Source organism: Sardina pilchardus, chromosome 24 (genome assembly GCF_963854185.1).
Source record: "Sardina pilchardus chromosome 24, fSarPil1.1, whole genome shotgun sequence".
Classification (NCBI taxonomy): domain Eukaryota; kingdom Metazoa; phylum Chordata; class Actinopteri; order Clupeiformes; family Clupeidae; genus Sardina; species Sardina pilchardus.
In genome coordinates this window covers 19,316,465-19,340,464 of record NC_085017.1, presented here as the reverse complement: position 1 = coordinate 19,340,464, position 24,000 = coordinate 19,316,465, and the positions used below count along the sequence as shown (strand labels likewise).

Below are 24,000 nucleotides of genomic sequence, written 5' to 3'. Positions count from 1 at the left end.
TCAAATTCATAAAAGGGATGACAGTCAACTAGGAAACAACGGGGCTCCAAAGATGTGAAAAATCACCAAAAAGATTTAATAATACAAGAATTAGAGGGGACTAATTCAGAAACAGAATAGTGCTTCACAGAGGATAAATCGGAGGTGGCAATTCATAATTCGTCACCCGGCTCACTGTGCCACCTCCTCACCAAGAACAATTGTAGCCCATGATCACCACCACCAACCGCCAACTACACCACAAACACCAAACACAAACACACACACACAAACCATCCCTTAGTTTCCGCTCTTGACTAGCTGTTCCGGTGGATTGCGCGTGTCAGGCAGACAGGAGAGGCAGGAGAGACAGTGCGTGGCTAGCGTGGCTGAGAACTCACCCCGCGCTCACCCTGCGCTTTATTCCGACAGGCCCCTCACACTGCCTTGCAATTAGCAGCCGTAATTATATCATGTAGCACATACTGCCGCTGCTGCTGTTGCTGCTGCTCACCCCTCAAAACCTCTCCCCACAGGCAGAGAGACACAGAGACAAGAGACAGGAGACAAGAGAAGAAGAATAGAGATGAACGAAAGTTAGAAGAGATACAAATTGTGTTATATACCATCTTATGAATGATGTTGAGAATATGTGAGTAAGAAAAAGGAAGTTGTGAAAGACGCACACACAGGGTGAAAGACAGAGAGAGAGAGAGAGAGAGAGAGAGAGAGCAAGAGCAGAGTGAGAGGGAGTGAGAGAAGTGGTGGGCTGATGTGGGAGGAAGACAGAATGAGAAGGAAAGAGAGAGCGGGTGGGTGGATGGGAAAGGATGTGAGAGGGAAACTAAAACGGTGAACTTGGGAGAGAGAGAAGAGAAAGAGAAAAAGAGAGAGACATGGATGGAGAGAGAAGGAGAGTGGAAGAGAGAGAGAGCGAGAGAAGACGGAGAGAGAGAAAAGAGAAAAAAGAGACAGAGACAGAGAGAGAGAAGAGGGAGCGAAAGCATCTGTGAGTGCATAAAGACTAGGGCCCATTTTAGGCACACTCCTGCTGATCCAATCCATCAGCAAGCCTCACTCAAAGTCAGAGAAAAAAAGACAAGAGAATGGAAGAGAAAAGAAGGGAGGGAGAAGAGAAAAAAAGGTCTGGAGGAGAATAGACAAAATAAAAGGGAAATAAAAATGCATCTGCATCTGTCAGCTAATGCGTCGCCACCTTATATAATCTCAGACAGCCAAGATTTACACTGCCAGCCACAAAAGACAGTGACAGTCCAAACCACAGCTGCATTCTGGCCTAGAGGCCTCCTATACATCTACATGACATTCAGACAAGAATGAATGGACTTGTTTTCAGCGCATTCTGCTTCCACTTCAAGTAACTTGAGAGTCCAAAGTGGCATACTGTATATTTGACCAGTGCTCACACTTTCTGGAAACAAAATGATGTTTACACACACATTTGTAACACACTTTTACCCAAAGTGACTTGAGTTACTTCACAAAGTGTGCATGAAACTTAAAAAGTCATGACCTGTCCACTACAGGCTGCCTGCCAAGATGAACTACAGCACATTCTAAATAACTACAATGCTGTTGTGTGTTGTGTAATGTTTGTGTTGTGTGTTGTAATGACCACCAGCTAGACACAGATGTCTGACAAAGCAAAAGTATACAACTTCTGCAAAGTACTGATGCTGTGTGGGATGGGGGGGGGGCTCAGACACACAGTACCACAGCTCCACTACAGGGTCAGTGAGTACACAAGCATGCAGGGGGAGACAGAGGTCACCACGCACCACGGGGACGGGGGGACGGGGGACGGGGACGAGGGGGGGGGGGGGGAGGCTAAACAAAGGAGTGCCTTTTTAGAGAGCTCTTCTCCATTCTTTTTCATCAAGTTCAGAGAGAGAGAGAGAGAGAGAGAGAGAGGGAGAAGAAGAGGGAAAGGGAGAGAGAAAGAGACAGGATGAGAGAGAGAGAGAAAGAAAGAGCGAGGACAGAAGATAGAAGCCTGCTTTGTTTCTTGTCAGCTTTTACCCTCCTGTTTGATGTTCCCGTGCCGCTCAGATGGAGTGGCTGGGTGAGTTTCCTCCTCCTCCTCGAGCTTCTTCAAAAACAGCATAAAAAAATAAATAAATAAAAATAAAAAACACAAAGGATAAACAAAAAAAAAGGCCAATGGGAGAAGAGAAAGGAAAGAGGAGGAGGGTGATGAAGAGCGCACCTGTGTTGTCTCACCAAACAACAACAAAATTGCCCTGTCTGGGAAAACACCGTTGCTAAGCTAACTCAGAGGAGAAACTCAAGGGAGCAACCGAGTCTCTGATGTCTGCTGCGTGGATCCCTCCGAGCCTTTGTGTCTGTGCGCGCTCTAATGCTACCACCGCACACACACAGACGCGGCGGGAAAAGCCCGAAAATAAGTTGAGTGTGACGGGGAGGAGACGGGGCTGGAGGGCCCTGTGCTGTGGCCCCACTGGGGAGATGCACCTGAGGAGCCCCAGATGAGAGCGAGAGAAAGGTTAGCTTCCTGCCGCGGACTCCCTGCCGGAGCTGATCTGTCATCAGGCGATGGAGGACGCGGCGGCGGTGGTGGTGGTGGTGGTGGTAGCGGGGAGGAGGAAAGCTGTGCCCACCTCGACCACCCAGGCCGCCCACCCACCTGCGTGTGTGTGTGTGTGTGTGTGTGGGTGTGTGTTTGTGTGTGTGTGTGTTTGCGTGTGTGTGTGTGCGTGTGGTGTGGCCTTAATTGGCTTTAGAGCAGAGTGCGGCGTAATGAACCTGTCAAGAGGCAGAGGAGGCGGCGGATACTGAGGAAGGGAGGATAATGCCTCTTTCTGTCTCTGAATGCTGCCCTCCCTCACTCTTGGGCCTTTGGTTCTCCCTGTGTGTTTCTCCCACTACCTACCTTTGTCTTTCTCCATCAGGCTGTTATTGAATCCCATTCTTTTCATTTTCCTACACACACGCACTCTCCGCTGCTTCCCCACGTTCTCTCCTTCTTTTTTCCTTTCCTCCTACAGCATCCCTTTCTCCGTCCGGCTATTCTTTCACTCTCTCCCTTTTTACTCAAACTCCGACAGCCTCTCTCAATCGCTCACTCACTCACACACTCTCTCTCTCTCTCTCTCTCTCTCTCTCTCTCTCTCTCTCTCTCTCTCTCTGTATGTGGACCCCTCGGGGTGAGGAGCTGGCGTGTGGATGGATGTGCTTGGGTGGGGAGGAGATGCGCAGCGGATTAACTGTCAGGAGCGGCGGAGCTGGGGGACTCCGGGATGTTGCCCCCCCAGGCAAAGGCACGCTAGGGGCCCTGCACGCTAAAAGCCTGCACCCCCCTCCCCCCCCCCACCACCACCACCACCACCACCACCACCACACACACACACACACACACACACACACACACACACACACACACACACACACACACACACACACACACAAACACACACACACACCCAGGTCGCCTCCGTCTCCTCAATTAAAACACAGGGACCCCAGGCTAACCGACGCCGCCAAATCAAATCCTTGATTTTCATCCGTCTCAGTCTTCCATCCCTTCTTTCTTTGCCTTCTCTTCTCTCCTTCTCTCTATCTATCCCTCTCTCTTTCCCCCATTCCTCCACTCCCCCCCCGTGTGCCTGGTCTCAGACTGCACTGCCGTCAGTGCTGATTAACATTGCCAGTGGCCCCAGAAAGCGAGAGCAGTGAGAGAGCAGGAAAACAAAAGCTTATCTCTCTGGAGTGGTCTCATAGCCATCGCTGCTGCAGCCAAATGAGGCTGTGACGGAGGTGAGGGGGGGGGGGGGGGGGGGTTGACATGATCGAGAAAATTTAAGAAAAAGAGTGGATAACATAGAGAGAGACAGTGAAGTAGAGAGAGAGACAGACAGAGAGAGAGAGAGAGAGAGACAGAAAGAGATGAGAAGTAATGAGAGTATGGGAGGGAGGACTTCAGTTTGTGTCTGTATCCATGCATGTTTGGGATAAAATGACATGACAGTGTCACGATATGATTATCACAACGATGCACAGTTCTCCATATATTAGTGCAGCACAAAAGTTGGAAGTAAAAGGAGTCAGAGCATTTGAGAATTTCAGTCAATTTCCGTTTGATTTCGTCAGTTTCAATACACAGTACTGTGCGAAGGTTTTAGCCATAGGTCTCATTGGTGTTTCTTCTCCCTTACGGAGATACTGTATTCTGTTTGCTTTGTCAATTGTGAAAACTACAAAGTAAAAAAATAAAAAAATTACTATTTACTACAAAGTTAAAAAAAAGTATGTCATTTTGAAAGCATTCTCAGCAACAACATTTACCGCATTGTTTCAAATGTTCCTAAAAATTACCCGGCACTGTATTAAATATTCTTTAAATGGGCCCCACATTATAGCTGTACCCCCCACCACACAACGTGTCTACCCACTCTCTCTCTCTATCCATCTCTTAATCTGTCTGAACATGTACTGAATGTGCTCTGCTTGATTTTGTAAGCGTGTCAACGCTAATTGAATATCAGTCCTCGTGTTCCCAGCCATCTCCTCTCCTCAGTCCCCTCCAGGCTTCCGTACGTAGCTCCCCAAGGATCGGGGATCGTTTTCCCAGACAAATCCAGTAAACATCTCAGCAGGGGATTTGAAATCAAAAGAAAAACACATACACTTCCAACACCAGAAAATGAATAACACGAGCTGACAGAACATCTCTGGAGAAATTTAAGGCAAAATCTCCTATGGGGCTGCCAGGTTTGCGTAAAATCCCAACAGACTTTAAGAGTAATGCTAAAATAACTGCAGGGCTGTGCGCCTGCATGTTGCAGTACAATGAGGCTGTGTGTCAGAATGACTTTTCCTGTCTTGAATAAGATGTAAGTACACACGAGACAGGACAAGCCACCCAGCCTACATTTACACTAAGTGAAAATTCCGATGGTCTAGGGGGGCAGTCAGTCACCGTTACTGCCGCTGCCGGTTTAATCAGCATTGTTGTATCACCGTTTCAATTTCAACAGCCGTGACTTGTCACAGACGTTCCTGAGCCCATGACAGGAACATGCTTGTGCCTCGCAGCCATATACGCAATAAGATGCGCCATTGCGCCTGCATCAACTCCTCTCGACCTCTCCTCTCCGAATTAGTGAACACACACAGCACACAGTGGACAGTGGACAGACAGTGAGGTGAATCACACACTAATCCAGAGCGGTGAGCTGCCTGCCCAACCAGCGGCACTCGGAGAGAGAGAGGGTTAGGTGCCTTGCTCAAGGGCACTTCAGCCATGGACTGGTCGGGGATCGAACCGGCAACCATCCGATTACAAGCCCGAAGCCCTAACCAGTAGGCCACGGCTGCCTCTAAACCACTGGTGTCTGGATGTCTAAGCTGGAGGCAGGGCGTTCGGAAATGTTTGTTTTGCTTTGGAGCCGAGTAGAATGCAGGAAGGCAGAGAGAGGAGGAGTGGAATGTCACATATATACACCCCCTACCCCCACCCCACTGATGCACACAGTCCAGTCAACATTACACCATACACCATACACAGTGATTCTCTGCCGTTTATATGAGGTAATTCTTACGCAAGGACAGGGAACTTGGCCCAATAGAGGGGAAAAAAAAACATCCGTGAAAAATGAGATAACTAATCGCAGGTTTATAGTCGAGCAATTATAATTATTCTTTTATCTTCCACAGGAGGAGACCTGAGACGTTGAAACCACAGATGTAATTTCTGTGCTTCTGGGAAGGAAGGCGGTTATTAAGGACCACACTAACCATTTCACCCAGTGTGCTCAGAATGCTTGTGTAATGAGCGCAAAACACACACCATCGATACAATTTAGCTCCTCAAGTTACGGGGGGGAGAAAAAAGGTTGCGGCTTGGATCTTGCTAGTTTCCTTGGCAACTTTGAAAACAAAAGTGAGGATTGTGTGTGTGTGTGTGTGTGTGTGTGTGTGTGTGTGTCTAGGTCATCTTAAGTTCTCTGGGACACTGGGGAGCTTGCTCACAGCCTGATGCAGATTGTGTTTGGCTGTGTTTGTCACACATGCAGACAATATCACACCAGCTGTCCATCATGATGACTCAGCACAGTTAGACTACTCATAAACATCTTCATCTTCAATCATGAGTGGAATATTCAGAGACGTGTCACAAAACTGACAAACAGACAAGAGAGATAGAACTTTATCGACTCACTCGCGCATCATCTTGATTTTCCAGGCCAGGGCGTTAACAACAGGTCAGTGCTGCTTGCCTTCTGGCACTTCTGGCACTTAGGCCAGACAACACAATATAATAAAACACAACAGAAGCACCGATTTCCTCCTGATTTAATTCTGAATCTCCATAAAAAGATGCCAAAGAATGTTGCTTGATATTTGCTGATGAAGCGGGAGGGGGGGGTTGGGGGGGGGGGGGGGGGGTAATGCGACTGCTGTGGAGAGGCGTTAGTGCTGTGCAATATTCACGAGTACCACAAGCCCCCGGGGCGCCAGACAGTTCACCTGGAGTTCCACACTCTAAATAGGGAGGATATTTTTCTCCCTTTTACCGCATTTGACCACATCCACTGTAATATTTAAAGCGGGAGGTCAAAAGAATAATTGAGCGATCTGAAAAACCAGAGTATGATTTGGCTTTAATATAACTGTCTGCTGATGAAATATTGAGCACCGCGTGACAGCACTGTTAATGTCAAGCACTGCGGGAGAGAATACGGCTCAGACGTGTGATGGAGAGAGAGAGAGAGAGAGAGAGAGAGGAAGGAGAGAGGTGGAGAGGGAGGGTAAAGAGGTGTGAAGGAGTTGAATGTTAAGGGAAGGAGCATAACTGATCCACACACATACACACACACACACACACACACACACCAACTCAATGTCAGCCAACGTGTAGTGAATTATCATTTCAAACACATACTAATCCAAAAGTTAGAGCTTTGCCCACACTCTGACTTCAGCTGGCATGCGGAGGAGTGGTAGGGTGGCTAGGTGATGGGTGGGATGGGATTCAGGTGTTGTAGTGTGCTGTTGGGGGCATAATTGGATGTCTTCGGTCAGGTAAGTCCCTTCAGGTGGGTTAGTGAGTAAGCCGTCGCTCACGCTCTCTTGACTCTCATTAGCCGAGGCAAAAGGCCATTTGTCTACAGGCACGCCAGCTTTGTGTGCTGGCACGGTGACAGCTGGTTGACAACAGAGGTTCAAACCCTGCGCTGAACATTCCAAAACACACACACACACACACACACACACACACACACACACACACACACACACACACACACACACACACACACACACACACACACACACACACACACACACACACACACACACACACACACACACACACACACACACACACACACACACACACACACACACACACACACACACACACACACACACACACACCAGCACACACACACACACACACACACATTAGCAATGCTACAGATTAGACGTGTCACTGTTTTCTAATGCTTTCTCGGTGCCTATTTTCCCGTTCCCTGCTGACAGCAGAACAATGCGCTCATCTTCCCCCCCGTTAATTGCTTCGCGGCGGCGGCGGAGGAGGCTGTGGTCGCCGTGCTCGCATGCGGAATGGAGTGATTTGAGTTTGGCTGCACGACTCAATAAGCCAACACCCCACCCCGACCCCCCCTTCACCGACTCAAAACGTCGCACATGAAAGCTTAATGGGCGCCACAAAATCACCTACCTACCCATACCGAACGTCTCATCTGGGATGACAGGATAGAGCCAAAGAGTAAAAGAAAAAGAGAACGCAACACAACCGCTAACAAAAAGTAGAGGACTGTGTCTTCCGGGGTAATTGGCGAGGAAGCATTTTCTTGTGTGAAGATCATTCTGAAGAAGTTTTAAGTGCATCCGGTGGGTGTTTAACTTGCTAATACGCTCCTGCCGCTAGCTCACTCCAGGGCAATGGAGCCGGCCGTACCCAAACCGCGTACAAATAACCACAAATACATAAACACGTACACTGTAAATAAACAAATTACCCAGCAGGCAAAAGTAGTTGATTGACAGGAGTCCCTATCCTACCAGACGGACTTTATGTGTACGTGCATTTATGTGCATGTGTGTGTGTGTGGGTGTTGTGGTCCAGGTCTTTGTGTCCAGGTGTATGTGTGTGTAGATACACTGGTGCACTATGGCACGTGCACAAGAAAGTGTGCATGTGTGTCTGTGTGTCTGTGTCTGTCTGTCATGCATCTCACATGTGTGTGCATTAGTGTGTGAGCACACTCTGTGTGTGTGTGTGTGTGTGTGTGTGTGTGTGTTTGTGTTTGTGTGTGTGTGCATTAGTGTGTGAGCACACTCTGTGTGTGTGTGTGTGTGTTTGTGTGTGTGTGCATTAGTGTGTGAGCACACTCTCTCTGTGTGTGTGTGTGTGTGTGTGTGTATCTGGCCTACCTTTGGTGGTCAGGGTCTTGGAGGACAGCTCCAGTGTCTCCAGGCTCTCAGTGCCGATGTTCTCCAGCGTGATGGTGAGCTCCTGGCACTCGCCGTTAAACAGTTGCAGAGACACGCTGCTCGATAAGTCCTCTGACGTGGGATGTGCTGACCTGCACACACACACACACACACACACACACACACACACACACACACACACACACACACACACACACACACACACACACACACACACACACACACACACACACACACACACACACACACACACACACACACACACACACACACACACACACACACACACACAATTACAATCATAAACGGTCATAATTCCCTCCGCCAAGGAGGTTATGTTTTCATCATTTGTTTGTCTGTCTATCTGTCTGTTTGTTATCAAGATCAACTCAAAAATGTATGGATGGACTTTGATGAAATTTTCAGGAAAGGTCTGAAATGACCCAAGGAAGAAACAATTACATTTTGGGAGTGATTCGGATCACCGTCTGGGTGCAAACCACAAATGTGGGGGAACTAAGGCGTTTGGTGGAGGTCCGCGCTCTCAAGAGTGCTTTTCTAGTTTCAAATATGCTTTGCAAGACGTTCTACACAAAGGCACCTGACAAACGGCATCTCTATCGACTGTAAAGGTCACCAGAAAATATACATTAAGGCATTACATTCAGGAAACATACATTCATCCTTTAGCTCGTGCCTCAACTGGAATGACGGCTTGCATCTTATCACCACAGGGTCTCAATGGGGTCTCCATGGGAAAGCTCCATACATTATGAAAGGTTTGAAATGATGCACATTATTGAATCCATTTTGGATGGAGCATGAACAGTGACAGCTTGGCATGATCCCATAAATGCACTGCATGCATGAATCATTACTGGGCCATTTCAGACCAGGCTGTACAACTGCACGTCTCCTATGTAATTCATGTTGGATCTTTCATGGATCCAGATGGGCTTTTAAACAAGAAACTCTGCTGTCGTGCTGTCATAGTCGTATTATGTTGTTTCTTCTCCCCGTGGCTCGGAATCGACGCTCCGCATTTTTGCGCAATTAAGGAAACGGACAGCTCGAGAGCCGTGGTCTCTCTCGTCTCAAAGCCGGCAGCGGCGCACACACTGAAGCGCTCCTAATAAGACGGTGGAAGCGTGGCGGAGCGGCGGCGGCGGAGATCTCTCAAACGGGGGGGGGGAGGACGAGACAGCGCAGCGCTCCGCTCCGCTCCTCCACCCCCAGAGCAGCTGGCCCGCGCTGATACCCTCTTGACTTCAATCACCGCTAAAGACACTGGAGACCCCCCGCCAAGAAATTACCCTCCCGCGGCGGCCTCGCCTGCCATCTCATGTGGCGAGCCCACACATGGACCCCGCATGTTTGTTTGCGCGCGCCGCGCATGTGTGTGTGTGTGTGTGTGTGTGTGTGTGTGTGTGTGTGTGTGTGTGTGTGTGTGTGTGTGTGAGAGAGAGAAATCGGAACGAGACCATGTACTGCAGGACCCATAACAGAACAGTGCCTCTCCCCACCCACCAAGAGAAAGGCCCCCCCAATGAAGGAGAGCGGAGGAGTTTGACTTTGCATATTTATTTTGTGTGTGAGTGTGTGTGTGTGTGTTTGTTGTGCATACGGTACGTGTTTGCATGACAGAGATGCTGAGGGAAGCAGAAGAAAAGCAGAGGAAGAGAGAGAGGGAGGAGGAGGGTGTGGAGGAAGAGAGAGAGGGAGGAGGAAGAGACATACATCCCTCCACAGGTGGCCCTGGAGAAACTTTGATCGTGCAACAGTCTCTTTCTCACACACACACACACACACACACAAGCTGGCTGCATAGAGCACTATTGAAGTTCCCCATGTGACAGGCACTCGCTGCACGAGCCTGTGAATAATCTCGCATGATTCCTGGGTGCCGTCATGACTACCCGCTCGAGTGCTAATATCCGTGGCTGCGCTGATCCAGCACGGGCCTGGAGCTAAACCCCTCCACTCGCAGACGGCCCCCTGGCTCTCTGTCTGCGCTCCCACAGACCTCAGACACGGCACCGTTCGGTTCAAAAACATGGATGCGGCTGCAGTGTTTTTAATCTCGTCTCCAGACACTCTGACGTCGGAGTAATTGTCGCTGTGTCAATCCAGTTGTCCGCCCTAGGTAGCATTCACGGATCCTGTCCAGGGAACCAAATCAGACTAATGCCTGGGAGCGTGCGGTCACTGGTGACAAACATCGTGTAAGGTTGTGATGGACGGACGACTGGAGTCAATATTTTTCCACCCAGATTATCTAAAAAGAGGTGGCGTGTGTGTGTGTGTGTGTGTGTGTGTATGTGTGTGTGTGTGTGTGTGTGTGTGTGGATTGAATGTATAAATGAGCCCGCCTTTGAGTGTTCCTTTCAAGTGTGCTCTGAAGGACACCGGGGAGATCTGAAAAGCAGATTATCTAAGCATCTTCACCCGGTTATTCTATTATTAAGTTCTGTCTTATTAAGCTTGGGGGAGGAAAAGGGAAAAGACTTTGTTGTGGAGAGGAGAAAAGAAAAGAGAAGGCTTGTGTGCATTGCCTCAGCTAGAATGAGACATGGCATTTGTAATTAAGCTAAAGCTCTGATATAAGAACCCGTCACTGACATCCAGAGATGAACACAGAGAATGACTGTGTTCTAGGTATAAAAAAAAACTATAAACAATCAAGCCACTGAAATACTAAATTGATTGGGGGGAGAGGCAGAGAGAGACCACAGAGAGAAAGAATAGATAGAAGAGAAGGAGAGAGAGAAATGGATAGGGAGAAGGAGAGTGGGAAGGAGAGAAAGAGTTATGGCAGGCTGTGATGTACATATGGAGTTGAGGAAACAGGGAGGGGAAATAATGATTGGGGTGGAGTAAGTGATTAGGGGGAAATAAAAGGAGCTAAACATTGGCCAGCACAAAAAAGAGGGGATAGAGAGAAAGCGAGAAGGAGATAGGAGAGAGAAGGAGAGAGGGATAGAGTGAGAAATTAGTGAGTGATGTCGCTGAGATGATTTGTGTGTGTGGCGCACAGACTGTAGGAGTGGGAGTAGGAGCAGCAGGAGTGTCACCCTCTCCTGAAGGGAGATTGATATCTGGACCAAGTGCCCTCAGATGACTCCTGTGTCACCGCAGCCACTGTCTGGCCCCCGCCCCCTGCTGTATCCATCACACACACACACACACACACACACACACACACACAGACACAGACACACAGATACACACACACAGACAGACACAGACACACAGACACACACAGACACACACAGACACACACAGACACACACAGATACACAGACACACAGACACACAGACACACAGACACACAGACACACACACAAAGTCCCTTTCCCACATGAGCGAGACATCCGGATGTCAAACGGGTGCCTGTATGTGGGAACGCAAAACTCGGGTATTTTCTTACCCGGAACTCACCCTACTAGCCCCCTAGTACTACTTCTAGATGTTACCCGGGTGCGCTTAGGTGGGAACGCAGCCGGCACAGGTCTGGGTAGAGATGGGGGGCGTACCGATGACGTATAGAAATGCGCCCTTGCAGCCCGAGGCAGAAAGTACAAATTGCCATGGTAACGATAAACATTGCCCTACGAGTATGAACACAGACGAGAACACCGGAGTAGAACTACAGAAAACAGTGACATTTTGTTGTGTACGTACAATAAAAAATTAAACTGCAATCACGTTGTTGTGTTTGTTGCGGGACAGGCAGGATTATCCTTGCAAACGTGAATAGCTGTCGATTAGCTTGCAACTAGTTGTTTATTACAGTGGTTAGCAATTAACAGCTAATAGTTAACGTCGCTGTTATTTAGCATTGTTGCTTTTTGTAGAAGTTGGGAAGGAGCCTCAGACCTCTGTGTGGTGTGTATATTTTCCAGGTGTGTCATTATTTTCTATTAATTTGTTATGTTGGATGTTTATACCAGAGAGGGTTGAAGTAGAGCTTTGTTTATAGCCTACTGTGGTCCTGGCGTTAGCTATTTTTTCCTCTATGCTAGCTCCCGCTGACTAGCGAGCTAACTACTTCTGTTGTTTCATGATGTTTTGGATCTGATGTAAGTTCGCATCATCCAGGCAACACAGCACAACAACGCATTTATTTAGCGTCATCTCCCTCCCCCTGCAAGTGCTGACATTGCCCCACCCCTCGCGGCTCCTACTCGGGTCTAGTGTGAACAATTACCCGTATCTCACTCGGACATAAAGCTCATGTGGGAAACGTCCATGTCGTGCCTCTACCCGGGTAAATATGTCCGGGTAACTTCTAGAAGTTATGTGGGAAAGGGACTACAGACACACACACACACACACACACACACACACTCTCTCTATCTTTCTCTCTCTTCTTAGTAGCTTCACAACTATGCCTACTCTTTCACTGTTGCCAAAGTCACTGTATTGATATTGTCTCAGTCTGTCACTCAAATACACAAACACATATAGTGCAAGACAGACAGCAGATGGATGATGGATAACCTAAGCCCTAAAAACAACCAATCAGGCTCTGTAGGTCTGAGGTGTCCTAGTCCAAGGTAGGAAATACACCTTCAGAACTAACACCTGTTATACTAGTAGTCCTTGAATTCCTTGAATTTCCCCTTGGGGATCAATAAAGTATCTATCTATCTATCTATCTATCTATCTAGTCAAGAAGTACCCATGTTCACACGTCGCTTTAAGAAGAGCATTTAGAGTTCTCCTATGAGGGAAAGCTGGACCCCAACTCGCCCCAGCACTGTGCAGCACAACATGGACAACTCTATGACTCGGTACAATAGCACTTTGAGAGTGTCCTGTCGGGTAATTCCTATTCAGGGAGCTGATAAGGAGAGCTGTGCACAGTGAAGTAGGCCAGTGTCCTTATCTATTAAAATGACTTTGGACACACCATTTATCTGTATTTGCTGACAGAGAACAGGACACACACACACACACTTCCATTACTGCTGGATTAAGAGAGAGAAGCCGCACGTAATGAAAATGACACTCTCTAAATATTCAAGGCCTGTTTTGCATACGCACTGATCTGCGCTCGGGAGAAGAAAAAAAAACAACCTCTGGTGACCTCCGAGATAATCAGGCTTTACATCGAAACTACCCTTCTTTAGCAAGTTTTCGCAAAACACTAAGAAGCTGTCGGCCTACCAGTTCAAACTCTTTCAAAGAAGCACAGGTCAGAGACAGAGAGGGAGAGAGGGGGGGATAGAGAAAAAAGGAAGAGAGAGCGACAAACAAAAGGAGCCATTTTGAAAAGCGCATCACCTGCAATTACCGAGCCCACAATAGGGCATTTATAAACCCGGCTATTGTTCCGCACGCGTCTCGCATGACAGGGGGCCTTGATGCCACACAATGCGAAACAGGCCAAGCAGCGGCAGCGGCGGTGCCTGGCAAATAGAAAAGCGAGGGGGCCGCCGGTTAATTAGACAACGAAGGCCTCCGAAACAGACCCTGCGCCGCGGCGAGACACAAGCCTCCCGGCGAGATACAAGCCTCCTGGCGAGACTCGGGAGACGTGCAGCTCGTCTCGTGTCGGACAAGAATAAAGAAGTCGAGCTGTTTTTTGGGGAGAACCAGGGGGGGACAGTCCAGACCAGACCATGTGGACAGTCCACTACACAGTTCTGTTAAATACCTCTGATTATCATTCAGACAGGTACCGGCCTAATATGGTCAAAAGAGACAGCAGGGGGTGGGGGGTGAGGGGGTTCTTTATTAGCGTTTTGGGATTTAATAAAACCCACTTTGAAGTCATGCTGGAATCACTATGCGCAGACACACACATACACACAGACGCACGGACACGCACAGACACACACACACACACACACACACACACACACACCCCTTGAATGGCTGTGACATTTCTGATGTGCACCTAATGAGGGGTTTTCGAGGAGTGGGGCGGTGAGGTAATTTTTGGCAAGGAGGAGTGGACGTGACTGTGAATGCACCACTAAAGCGTGACTGCAGAGAGAGAGAGGGAAGGGGGGGGGGGGGGCATGAAGAGTCTTTAAACTATGAAATGAGAGACGGGGGATGAGCTATGAGCTTCATATCCTCCCTAACCATATTCATGGATGGAGAGCGAGAAAAAAAAGAAAGAGAGAGAGACTGTTAGTCTGTGTGTGTGTGAGTGTGTGCGTAGGTGTGTATGTATGTATTTGTCTGTAAGAAGGAGTAAAGTATGCGATAATGTGCGTGTGTAGGTGAGAGGAAAAGTCAGTAGACTGTGTGGGAGTAGTGAATATGCAGATGTTGTATGTACATGAGTGTACTGGGAATGTGAGATCTGGGACTGAGTGAGCATGCACGCGTGCGTGTGTGTGTGTGTGTGTGTGTGTGTGCCTATGCTTGTATAGGTGTACAGTATGTACTTGCATATGTGTGTGTGTGTGTGTGTGTGTGTGTGTGTGTGTGTGTTTTTGAGAAAGAGAAAGCAATAGATATACTGTATAGAGGGAAAGAGAAAGAGAGATAGATAGATGGATAGAGGGGAGAGAGTGAGATACAGTAGATAGATAGATAGATAGATAGGAGAGAGTGATAGATAGATATATGCAGTAGATAGATAGAGAGAGAGAGAGAGAGAGAGAGAGAGAGAGAGGTTGCTCACCGTGGCAGGGAGGTGCTGAGTTGCAGGCGGGGGAGAGATGGCACCACCTCCACCATGCAGCCACCTGTCTTCACTGTTGACAGCCCCTCCAGCAGACAGTCACTGCTCACACCAAACACAGATGTGTGGTAGCCTACACACACACACACACACACACACACACACACACACACACAGATAGAGGGATAGAGGGGGCGAGAAGGGGGTATAGTGAGAGAGAGGGAGAGAGAGAGGGGTGAGAGAGAGAAAGAGAGAGAGAATGTCTTTAAATATTCATGGCATTTATAGCCCATCCAAACTGATGCTCAATTCTGAATGCAAAAAAAGAGAGCAAAAAACAGGTCTCAGGGTAGATGGAAAGAGGAGAAGAAATGAACAGAAAGAGGGGTGAAACGGAGAGACGAATGAAAGAAAGATGAGGAGGAGGAGAAAAACAGAGATGACTGAAGAGTTGGACACAGACACAGAAATAGATGGAGGGATTACTCCAGCATCAGGAGAGATCACCTGCGAGATTGCCTAGCTTTCAGCGGCTTTCTCCTGCCTCCCTCTCTCACACACACATGACCTGACAGACGAATGACAGAAACATTTCTTGGCCAATTTCGGGGGTATTTTTCTACCTGAGGGGGAATGCCATTTTCTTACGGGGAGAATGAGGTGATGAACTGCCTGCTTCACACCCGACACCACCCGTGCGTGTGCGTGTGTGTGTGTGTGTGTGTGTGTGTGTCCGTGTGTGTGTTTTATTATTACACCCCTTACACATCAAAGCAAGCAAATAAAGAAGACATCAAGCGCTACTTCACAGAGACCTGGAGACATTCCAAATTGGGGTCGCAAGAGGTACCTTTGCTCTCTCTTATCGTCTGTGTATTTCATTTGTCTGCTCGCAATTGAGATGCATAAGAGTTTACAAAGAGCAGAGTGTGATTCTTTTTTTTACCAGCTTACCAGTCTCTGATGGAGGTCTGGGTGGACACAGAGCCTCAGTCGGTTTAGCAGCCTCTGTGGGGGTCTGGAGCCTACCCAGTCAAAGCAGGGTCTGGAGCCACACACAGCGCCCCCAAATCCCTCCCTCACTCTTTCTGTATCCCTCTCTCTTTCTGTGACTCTGTGCCTCTTCACTCTTTCACTCACTCACTCACTTATTCACCTTGATACAACTCCTGTCATTTCTTAAATGCTGGCACTTAAAAGGTATATACTATGCCGTTTAAGGTATTTTTGGTGACGATGAACTGCAGGTGAACGATTCCCCTACTACAAGTTTGCTTACCATCAAATTGTCTTTCTTAAAGGTTATATTAAGGTGCATAGAGTACCTAAAGTGACATGACTTGTATATCTAGATGGCTCCTTATCCTGTCTATCGTTCTCCTCTCCGTGCCCCTCAGTCACCCCCTACCCCCCCCCCCCCCCCCCCCTACCCCCCCTCTGTGTCTCGATCTATCTTTTCACACATCTCCATTTCTATGTCTTCCTCTGTCGGTCGGTCTCATTTTCTCGCTCTCTCTACATCTCTCCGAGGAACGAGGCTCGTTCGTCTCCGCAGCTGGGAATGTTTGCCGAGGCAATTAAACCGCTGTATTACCGCTGCCTGTGCATCCACAGGGCCCCCGTGTAGTATGAATGAGCAGAGGGTGGACGGGCCAAGGAGGAGCTCCGCTGAGATACCCACAGGTGGAGGCCTCTCATTTAAGAGCGCGGGAAGCCTGGCAGAGCTACAGAGGAACTCGTGTGAACCCGTGTAAGCCGTATCCGTGCTCGGGAACATGCAGAGCACCAGAGAGCAGACTGACAAGACACCGTTTAAGCACAGCCGCGTGCTTTTTAATAGCATATGAATTTTGAAAGATCGCGTATTTGTTTTTTTGTGTGTGTGTGCACTTGCCAAAGTGAGTGCGTACACAAGGCAGAGAAGTGTGGGAAAAGCAAACGCCCCGAGAGACGCATCCACACAAGCGCACTCACAGGCAGGATTTTCTATAGTGCCTGCTGCTTGGGCGGCGTTGATACTGGATGATGGTATGGTTACAGAGCAAATGATCTGTACATCACCAGGGAAATAACATAAAGACAAGGAATGGGTCATTTTGCTGCCACTGGTCCAACGCAGGATGCTATACGTTTCACAGCATCTCCCTCGAGCACCACGAGCATTTGCACATCTCAGCAACCCACTTCTTCTTATTTTAACAAAGCCACTCTGCTTACAGTCTCAACGGAGGCAAAGGAGTGGTTGCAAAATGCATCACTTTGGAAACAGGCAGGATATTCAACACCAGTTAAAAAACATCAACATGTGAAAGCAGTCAACCATACATACAAACTCTTCAAGACATTGTGTATCTGAAACACAATGATGCTGTAAAGTAAAGAGTGTTAAAGGGACACTTCACCGATTAGCATTAAGCTTTGTATCTTTAGAAAACCAATCATGTTTTTGAATGGTCGTGCCTCAGTTTGCCTTGAGATGGGAGAAATACGGATTTCAATGAAACCCGTGAATAGGACTTCCTGCTTTCAATGATGTAAAATGATGATTTTTACATAATTGAAAGCAGGAAGTCCAACATTGAAATCCGCATTTCTCCCATCTCAAGGCAAACTGAGGGAATGATGCACGACCATTCAAAAACATGACTGGTTTTCTAAAGATACAAAGCTTAATGCTAATCGGTGAAGTGTCCCTTTAATGTCAATGTGGCGGTGGGGACTTGGCCAACTCACCGTTGATGGTGATGTTGCCGGCGGTGCGTGGCACTCCCACCAGGGTGACGGGGTAGAGGCCTGACTCGGCGGGCAGGGAGAGTGCCGCCGGCAGAGACTCGAACTCCACCCCGGAGGTCAGGAGCCCCTGTAAACAACAAACAAAGGAACCAAAAAAACAAACAAACAATCAACCAATGTACTGTAGACTGTCCATCACAGGCGACACTCAGAACTGCTAGTTTTGGGGCTTCAGAGAAGGAGAGAAAGAGAGAGTGATAGAGAGAAAGGGGGGGTGGGTAGATGGACAGAAGAGGACAAGATGGAGTGAGAGAGAGATATAGATAGAGAGAGAGAGACAGAGTGCCCAGATGCTTCATGTCATCTATTTGGCTGAAGAGTAAAGTTGCATCTCTCTGGAGGAGTATTAAGAGGAGCCTGGCTATTGATTGGCAGAGCAGAGCAGCTATTATACTGATGCCACTTTCAGTGATGGCCTTTGATTTATGTCAGACTGCCTCCAATCATCCCCCTCAAATGCAGAGAGAAACGGAGCTTGTTTCACGGCTTCCAGAGATGCATGCAGCTACACCTACAGGCCACAGATCAGCAAAATTTTAAAGGGCCAATCCTCCATCCAGGAGAAAGGTTGTTGACATTTGAACTCGTCGGCCAATCATACACACCCATCACTCTACCACTGATTGGCTCTGACAGAGCCCGTGTGTTGGTTAGTTTACGGAACCACGGGTGCCTCTCATTGGGTCTTTTATACATCCTCCCTTCCTTCCTCGGTCCTCGTCCTCACTGATCTACATAAAGAATGATGGTTGCGGCCACAATGGGATAGTCTATCCAGTGTTAGTTATAGATCAGTGGGAACGAGCCTGGAGGATCGAGCATCGAGGATCGAGGAGAGATGTTGAGAGGCACCCCAGGACTGTGCAGGAACACAGGTTTTTTTTTTTTTTTTCTCTGGAGTGCCCACACTGGATGGACAGCTCAAGGAACTAGAGGAGAATCACACCAAATTCAATGGAAAGTGTACAGTATGGCGCATGATCAAAGGTTGCTAAGAGATCACACCGACCAGCGGTAGACTTCCAGTTGCGTTAGCGTCAAACTATTTGAGCGTTGAACCTGGTTCAACTTTCAAAGCATAACGCGAGGCTCAGTAGGTCCAAGCGAGTCGGAATGACATAGAACTTATTAAGGTCGGAGCGTTAATCTTTACCGCTGCGTTTCGTGATTCCCAATGTGATCCCCCGCTAGAGAGCCATGCGTGATAGCAGCAGAGTGAAGGTGTTATATAAAGGCATGTCAAACCTTACTCTCCATCATACGATCACTCAACCATGAAGTCAAACATGCAGCATCAGCAGCTTGATCTTTTATTCCTTTAATCTATTCCCTTCCTCTCTCGACAGTCTATTAGAACAAATCTAGTGAGATGTGTATGTTATCAAGGGCAAGGACACAACTTGGTAAACAATGCTAAATTCAATATCCATATTTCCCAGAGTGCATACACACCACAATCCTTGGTGTGTGTGAACGTGCATGCTTGCCTACAGTATGTGCCTGTTCTATGCTGTTTTTGTGTGTGTGTGTGTGTGTGTGTGTGTGTGTGTGTGTGTGTGTGTGTGTGTATTAGACAGAGACGAAGAGAGACTGTTTTCGGTTCTTTTTTTCCCCCCCCTCTCGCTCCACGTTCTCCGTGGCAGATAATCAATCATCCTAATCTCGCCATGATATCCTTCAGATGAGATCACTCCCGGCGTGCGGGGGCCATTTCCCGCCGAGAAAATTGCTCTTGTTGGCGCGGCAGGCGTGGGGAGTGGGAAGCGCGGTAACTGGATTCGTGTCCGCGGGAGCGACCAGATTGGAAATGACTCTTCGAACGGACAGAGGGACGGACAGACGGACGGACGGACGAATGAGCAAAGGCGTCTGGTGCGGAGAAGGGGGCTGGGGGTTGGGGTTGAGCGAGGAGGGTGTATCGAACTCTTAGCACTTAAGAGCACCGCACTCACCGTGCTGCATTTACTGTAGTTATAGTGTAGTGTATTATGGTGACGGTGTGCGTGTGTGTGTGTGTGTGTGTGTGTGTGTGTGTGTGTGTGTGTGTGTGTGTGTGTGTGTGTGTGTGTGTGTGTGTGTGTGTGTGTGTGTAAATACGCGGTTTGTTTTTGTTTTTCTCTTCATCTTGTTTTTGCTATTAGTGTTGTGATTCTGAGAAATTCTACAATGGCCTTCCAGTAGCTAAATGTCTCATAATTCTCAATTCCCGAACCTCCCAACTCAATTTGCCCCCGCACCCTGCCCCACCCCCTCTTGCTTGTCTCCTGATTTGTTAGTAAACTAAATGTGCTTCTCAGCAAAAAAAAAAAAAAAAAAAAAACCTGTTTGCAAGTTCGACTGACAAATTCTACTTTAAGTTGACGTTGGCAAGAGTATGGCACAAAAAGATGCATTCTTAACTGGACACTGGGATTCTGCGTGGTTAACAAAATGGCTTGCCAAACTCTCTCATGGACAGAAGCATAAGTGGAAAGTGCTTGCGACAGCTCCAGTGTGCTGAAGGGGGGGGGGGGGGGAAGAGGAGCGTAGGAGATGGGTGAGGCGCGCTCTCTCTCTGTGTGTGTGTGTGTGTGTGTGAGGCATTTGTCTAAGTGCAGTGCACACCTCTGGGGAGAATAAATACCAGTAATAAGCAGATCGTCCCGCTCCAAGGGCTCAGCAGCCGCTGGGAATCAGTCTGTCTCTCCCTCTCTCCTTCTATTCCTCCTGTGTGTGTGTGTGTGTGTGTGTATGTATGTGTGTGTGTGTGTGTGTGTGTGTGTGTGTGTGTGTGCGTGTACTGGGGTATACTACTTAATGTGTATTCATGTGCATGTATGGATTACGATATCAATGTCTTCTGCTTGTCTTCCTCATTGACGTGTGCAGGTGTGCCAGGAGAGGCTTGGCTTCGCTGTCTAATCGCTGATGAGCTGCACCAGCACGCAGGTGTCTGGGCAGTTCAGCGGGCAGCTTCCCCTTCCAGGTTAAAGGTCATTCTTACTTTCCATTCTGATTAATACATCACGACACTCAACACATTTCTCACTCCCTACAACATTCATACATTACCGACGATGGACTTTGGTCCACGCTCTTTGGTTTGTGATTTAGTGATCTATTTTTGTCGAAAAGCTAGGTCAGAACAGTACATATAGCATAGCATAGCATATACAGTATGTAGTATGGCATTTATACAGTTCTGGAGGGGGGGGGGGGGTCACATTCTGCTAGTGTCATTGATGTCATATTAAAAAATGAAGAGATGACTGCAAATTTGAATGACTGTCAACTCGAATGTCACTCAGCAACCACCATAGGATGTCATCAGAAAAATGTGCAGTGCTCTCTCAATTTTTTTCTAGAGCTGGCTCGATTTGTTTCGTGCATGTGTGTTGTGTGTTGTGTGTTGCGTGTGTGGTGTTTGTTGTGTGTGTGTGTGTGTGTGTGTGTGTGTATGTATGTGTGTCGTCTGGAATGCAGACACAGGAGTAATGAGGTGTTTCATGCTTATTGCTCCTCTTATTGCTGATGTTGTTGTCTTCTGTTTTATTATCCATTAAACCTGTCCTTCCTCGAGACGTTTATGGAGCGGGGCCAAATGAATGGGCTCCATCAAGATTTCAAAGGCCGGCGTGCTGCCACTGAACCGCAGACGGCGCGGCGAGAAATTCGCGAGACAATTTGGTCTTATCATTTATTTTAAATATCACAGAAATGGACCCTTTGGGGTCATTGTGCAGAGTGTGGTCATCATCTGGATCTCGCTAACATGAGGCAAAGCCTGTGGTGAGGCTCTGTAATGGACTTGTGGGATTGGCAAGGGAGGAGAGAGAGAAAGAGAAAGAGAAAGAGAGAGAGAGAAATGTAGAAAGGGTGAGGAGAGAGAGAGAGAGAGAGAAAGAAAGAAAGAAAGAGGGAGAGAGAGAGAGAGAGAAAGAAAGAAAGAAAGAAAGAGGGAGAGGGAGAGAGAGAGAGAGAGAAAGAGAGAGGGAGAGAGAAAGAGACATGCATATCTGCACAAGGACCCTGTTGCTCCAAGTCATCGCCATTCAGGAGGTGGTCTGTGGGGTGATGTAATGGCAAACATCGGTCATTAGTCGAGCAAAAGCAGACACTACCTCATATGGGAACACACTCACTCTCTCTCTCTCTCTCTCAGTGTGTGTGTGTGTGTGTGTGTGTGTGTGTGTGTGTGTGTGTGTGTGTGTGTGTGTGTGTGTGTGTGTGTGTGTGTGTGTGTGTGTGTGTGTGTGTGTATGTGTGTGTGTTTGTGCACGCATATTGGCGAAACCTGACAAACGACTTTGGAGGCCTACAGTATTTTAGTCGCATGGCTTCACCCCGGCTGTGTGCTGATTAACAACAGCAAACCCTGTCAGGAGAACAAACTCATCTGCATGCCACCTTCAAACAGGTTCATTAGCCGCCACCACCGCTACGCTACATCCATGCCTGCCCGCGCGGTCCACTGCTGCCCACTGCACCACTATGGCAGATATTAATACGCCAGATGGGTGCCCGCTTGTTTTTAAAAAATGGTGCCCGAGAGCCCCCCCCCCCCAATTAATATTCAACACTCCCTCATCCTCTGCATCAGCCAAAGGATGAAATGTGCAGTGATGAATCTGAAGGGGACCTGCATGAATAAATAAAATCATCATAATAATACCCTGAACACTGTGAGTGGGTCTCTGTTTGTGTGTGTGTGTGTGTGTGTGTGTGTGTGTACGCATGAAAGAGAATAGGGAGAGAATAGGGGGGAGTGAGAGCCAGAAAAGAGTATGTGTGTGTGTGTGTGTGGGGGGGGGGGGGGGGTGTAGACCCACATAGGTAGTAGTGCAATGAATGGAGGGACATATTGTACCAGACAGATAATTCACACAACACTGTCAACAACAAGTCTCCGGGCAGGATTTATTTCCCCTTTTCCCCCTCCGGACGGAAAGGTGCTCATTCTCCAAACATTCGGCCCGCTACAGAGATAACACAGATTTGTCTGCGGGGCACGGACGCCATTTCAGATCCGCCAAGGACAAACCCCCAACCTCCAAACCAGCTCCACCCAACAGGCAGCAAAATAAGCTCAAATCAACACGGAGGTCATCTTTTAAATAAGTGTTGGAGATTATTTCATGTCCTACTTAGGCTGGTGCGGTGGGGTGTAATGGTAAAGTGTGGTGGGGTGCAGACAGCAACCAGCTTTGCTAGCAGGCACAGGCTATGACAAAAGGAGGGAATGATTAATTTTCGACTTTCATTTTGTTCAGTAAGTGGTCTACATCCATCTTAATAGCTTGGCTTTGCCATCCTTGAAACCGGCTCGTTTTTTTTTTTTAATGAATGATTTAAATGACTCAACAGGAGGAAATCACTCGCAGACAACGAACCGGTGCCTCCCAATTAATGCTGTTTGTTCGCTCTGTTCACTTGGCCTGCCTCGTTGGACAGCACTGTGTTAAAAACAAATGAACAAAAGTATTCATCAACCTATTGTTTGGGGGGGGGGGGGGGGGGGTCACTCATGTACTGTAGTGCTGGATATGCCACTACCTCACAGTAGCGCAATGGGTATCAACATGTTGTTGACTAAAGGGATTAAATGGACTCAAGTTACCTGTGCGTGTGTGTGTGTGTGTGTGTGTGTGTGTGTGTGTGTGTGTGTGTGTGTGTGTCCTCATTCATGGGGGCTAAGTATGGCCAGTTCTCAGTCTTGTTAACAGTACACCCATAAGAGCCATCAGAGCATGTGCTATTGCACCTGCGTTTTACAGACAGGAGGGAGTGGGCCTGAAGAGAGGCAGACAAGAAGAGAAGGAGGAGGAGCAGGACTGGAACACTGTGTGTGTGTGTGTGTGTGTGTGTGTGTGTGTGTGTGTGTGTGTGTGTGTGTGTGTGTGTGGTGTGTCTGTGTGAGAGAGAGAGAGAGAGAGAGAGAGAGAGAGAGAGAGAGGGAGAGAGTACAAGCATCCGTAAGTGGAGACAGTGTGTGAGCAGAAGTGTACGCACGTCTGTGTGTGTGTGTGGCGTGAGAGAGGGAAGAGACGGAATGCTAAAGAGAGAGATATGGGCACAGAGAGAGAGAGAGAGAGAGAGAGAGAGAGGGAGAGGGAGAAAGAGAGAGAGGGAGAGAGAGAGGGGTAGAAGGA

The 24,000-nt window shown here is 48.1% G+C and overlaps 1 protein-coding gene across 1 annotated transcript in view; it reads right to left on the bottom strand.

Annotated features, from left to right (window-relative positions):
• trappc9 (trafficking protein particle complex subunit 9) overlaps nt 1-24,000 on the bottom strand; it is a gene marked incomplete in the record, with an annotated part of 254,163 nt that overhangs the window by 176,142 nt on the left and 54,021 nt on the right. The window contains 3 exon segments of the mRNA XM_062528708.1: nt 8,419-8,570; nt 15,080-15,212; nt 17,813-17,939. Of these exon segments, the coding sequence (XP_062384692.1) occupies nt 8,419-8,570; nt 15,080-15,212; nt 17,813-17,939 (412 nt within the window).